Genomic DNA, 3,795 nt, shown 5'->3' with positions numbered 1-3,795 from the left:
AAAACAATGCATAGAGAAGTGACCAACAACCGCCATCTCGGATTTCGATAAATCCTTGCATTCCGAACCACACCATTGTGGCACTAGGAGAAGGATGAATAGAACAACCCATTCATATGAAGAAGCACCCAAGCCATGGCGTGTGAGGGACCAATTCCGCCTACTTTCTCGGCTACTTCGTCGCACACTTACTCTGCGCACGGTGAGCCTCTATCAAATTACTTTGGCAGAACATCTATGATAAATTTGTACTAGCTTATGAACCCATCTAGTGACGAGAATTCATCGTTGGACACATGAAAGGAAGAAAAGGAGGAAAAGAGACTTCCATGAAGGGTCTAGTTCATCCGAGGAGTCAGGTTTATGATAATGTTACGTGTCGAACGGTTGCTAGAAACACCCACCCAATGAACTCCCCACAGGCCACGGGATCAAGATATGACGATGACGGTTTTTGGATGAAAACCACACTAAAATAAACAAAATGCCATGATTTTTGCACAATGTCATCCCGACAATACTAAAACTGCCACCCTGACACCTCTACCGCTAATAACCAATAAGGGGTCTTAAGTTTAAGGGTTCAGATATCTACATCTTTTTTAACTCTTCAAATTTGATGAGTTGAATTTTAGGGGTTTAGTTAGAGATGCTCTTAGAGAAGAATGCTAGCAACATACTCCACAATATTTTTTTATTCCACATTCTGTTTCTTCGTAAAGAGGATGAGCTAAACAATCTCGAACATCAAAGCTAGTAAGGAACAATTATATGCTACATGGAGTTACACATGTGCAAAGTGTAGTGACTAATTAGCTACAAATCAGCCACAATACAATCCTGGAAATTAGGAGCAAAAACTATATTAAGAAGCAATTATAGACTATTTAACAGTGAGCACCCTCTACTTATTCGAAATCAAACAACCTTTCTACAACTTCGACCAAGACCATACGGTCCATACTCGTACGGGCGGGGATGGGCAATGCCACGGTGGAGGCCAGCTCCGGTGGTCCCGTATACCGGCAGCTCATTACCGTACGATCCGTCGCGATCCCACCGGCCGCTCTCCGAAGCCGTGGCCGCGAGATTCTCGAGCTCGAACAGGTCGGAGCTCGCGTCGCTGCTCTTCTCGCCGCCGTCGATGTGCGCCTCCACGTCCGCCGGCCGGAGCAGCTCCTCCTCCACCTCTACCACCGGAATTCGGCGGCAGCGTCCCACTGCCGCGGCGGCCACGGCCAGTTCACCGTCAATGTCCAGGAACCTCACGGTCCGAGTACTCCGGCTCCGGCTCGCCCGCGCCCCGGACGGCGGCGGCGTCTTAGACAGGCAGGACCGCGCGTACGACGGCGCTGTGGAGCACGCGGGCTCCTGATCCGTCGGGGCCGTCCGCTGAGCCGAATGACGCTTCCCGGCAAAGATGGAGTTGAGCAGGCTGGCGAGCCGCGCGCCGGGGGACGCCGGCCTGGTGGCGGCCGCCGGCTTCTTTGTCCTCGCCGTCTTCTCCGGTGCGGGCTGCTGCTGCTGCTGCTGCTGCTTCTGCCTCGGTGCCGCGGCGCCGGACGTGCGGATGCGGTTGAGGCGGCCGAGGGAGCACTCCACCTCGGACGAGGAAAAGTACCCTCGGCCGGAGAAGTCCGCGGCCGCGGCGCCCTGCGTCGGCGCCTCGCCGCGCGCCCGGTGGCTGGCGGCCAAGGCGGGCTTATAGTAGTAGTAATGCAGGGCGGCCTCCTGCTGCTTCCTGGCCGCAGCCGGCGCCCTCGCTGCCGCCGTGGCGCTTCTCGCCTCGGGGCCGTCCATGGAGTCGCATATCGCGTCGAGCAGCGTGGAGGAGAAGGACGGCTGGTCGGCCGGCCGCCTTGGCGCCCTGGGCCGCGCCGGCGCCGGCGCCCACCTCATGTCCATCGTCGGTCGATCTGCGCGCTCAGCTCAGCGGAGCGGAGCAGAGCAGCAGGCGGCGCGGCAATGATGGTGCAGGGGAGGCGAGCTAGGCTAGGCGTGGAGGGGAAAGCGGGCGGGCGGGCGTGTGATTTGATTCGATCGATATATCGGAGAGGAGCGGTGTGGAGTGGAGTGGAGCAGTGCGGGCGGGCGTGCGGGCGAGGGGATCTTGTTGCCGGGACGGGCGGGGCCCACCTTCATTCCCCTGTCTGGCTGGCTGGCTGGCTGTCCATGCTTCCTTCACATCGAGCTTCGCTTCCTTGCTCGTGCCGTCTCACTCCCTGTCTCTCTTGGCTTCTTTTCCTTTCGCTTTGTCGGCACTTCTTCGCGGCCACTTGGCTCGCCAGTTACCATCGCGCGATGGATATTACCTCTCTGTAAATGCGTCACGTCGTAGTGCATGTGGAGTTCGATTTTCATGCGTGACCCCCGCAAAAAAAGAAACATGAGTCGAATGTCGCTAGCTTTCACCCACGTTGTATGAAAATTTTAGTAGTTTTCCCTGCGAAAACAGAAAAATATCAAGTCTGGCGAAGTGAAACTGATAGTACTCCTATTAGATTTGCGATTAAAGAATGTTTTCACTATATTTTATTTTAAAATTTTCAAGGTGGAAGAAGGAGAAAACCCCTCAACCACCTGAATATATTACGTAAACCATAAAAAGAGGTAATCCTTTTTGAGTGACCAGAATTACATAGGGACCAAGGAAAGAGAGGCAGAATGGAATATTTTCAGGCTGACTAAGAACATCAAGCCAGATGTCGATGTGGGTGCGGTCGTCCGCATTCAACCTCTCACGCCAAAGCACCGCATCATCCCGACGGGCCTTAAGGGTGGCCGCCAGGGACGACAATCCGTCTTGGAATACGACAGCATTCCGTTGCTTCCAAACTCTTCGGCAACAAAGAAGGACGAAGGCTACAGGAGAACCGACGACGACCGCATGGGAGAAGTCGAAAAGATGGAGTCTCCTTACAGCAGCGCCTTCCGACAGCAAGCCGACACACCTTCAGAACTGAACCTTGAACGGGTAGCCAAAAAATAAGGTGAACTGAACCTTCCGACAGCAACCTTGAACGTAGTAGGGGCACACGGCCTCCTCCATAGCCAGGATGTTTTCGCGGAGAAGCACATCCCACGTGTGGACGCGCGACATGGTGAGGAAGCAGCAGAAGAACTTGACGCGAGAGGGGGCTCGCGTTGACCATAGAAAGGTAGTTGTAGGCGCCTCCACACCCCCATAACAGTATAGGGCATACGTCGCGCGAGCCAAAAACCTCCCCCTTGGGGCGCGTAGAGGGTGATGGACCGCAAGTCCGTAGATTGACCTCCGAGGCACCCTTCCATGAGCTGCTGGACGGCGACACACTCCTGGACAGCCAATGGCATGAGCCGGGGCACGAGTAGGATCCGCACGCCACGCCGACATGCCTCCCACACCGTCACCTCAGGGTAGGTGTCAAGAGAGAACAAGGCGGAGAAGGCCACCCGCAGCAGCCCACATGGAAGCCACCGATCGTTCCGGAATGAAGTACTCCTCCCGTCCCCCACCACAACGTTGGATAGGGAACGGTAGACAGGGAGCAGGGCCTTGAGGGCACGCCAGTGCTCTCCCACAAGGGGGACCGTCCGGGAGCCAGGAGGGAGCGCCCTCCCACCTGACCCCAAACCCACGCAGCCCATCTCGAGGGGGCGCTGGAGTGCAAATGATGCAAAATCTTGAGGAGGAGGCAGTCATTCTGGACGCTAAGGGCCCGAGCCTCTAGACCGCCATCCATCTTGGACATATAAATCCGATCCCAGGCAACTAGGCACTAGGCCCCGGACGCTCAATCGACAACATTCCACAGG

General features: G+C 55.8%; 1 protein-coding gene across 1 annotated transcript; it reads right to left on the bottom strand.

Moving 5' to 3' along the window:
* Window positions 1–677: 677 nt before the first annotated feature.
* Window positions 678–1,905, bottom strand: LOC123406503 (protein BIG GRAIN 1-like). Its single transcript, XM_045099914.1, has one exon. The coding sequence runs from the start codon at window positions 1,903–1,905 to the stop codon at window positions 919–921; it is 987 nt and encodes a 328-aa protein (XP_044955849.1). The 3' UTR covers window positions 678–918.
* Window positions 1,906–3,795: the final 1,890 nt, after the last annotated feature.

Source organism: Hordeum vulgare, chromosome 1H (genome assembly GCF_904849725.1).
Source record: "Hordeum vulgare subsp. vulgare chromosome 1H, MorexV3_pseudomolecules_assembly, whole genome shotgun sequence".
NCBI classification, from domain to species: Eukaryota; Viridiplantae; Streptophyta; class Magnoliopsida; order Poales; family Poaceae; genus Hordeum; species Hordeum vulgare.
This window is presented reverse-complemented; position numbering and strand designations above follow the sequence as displayed.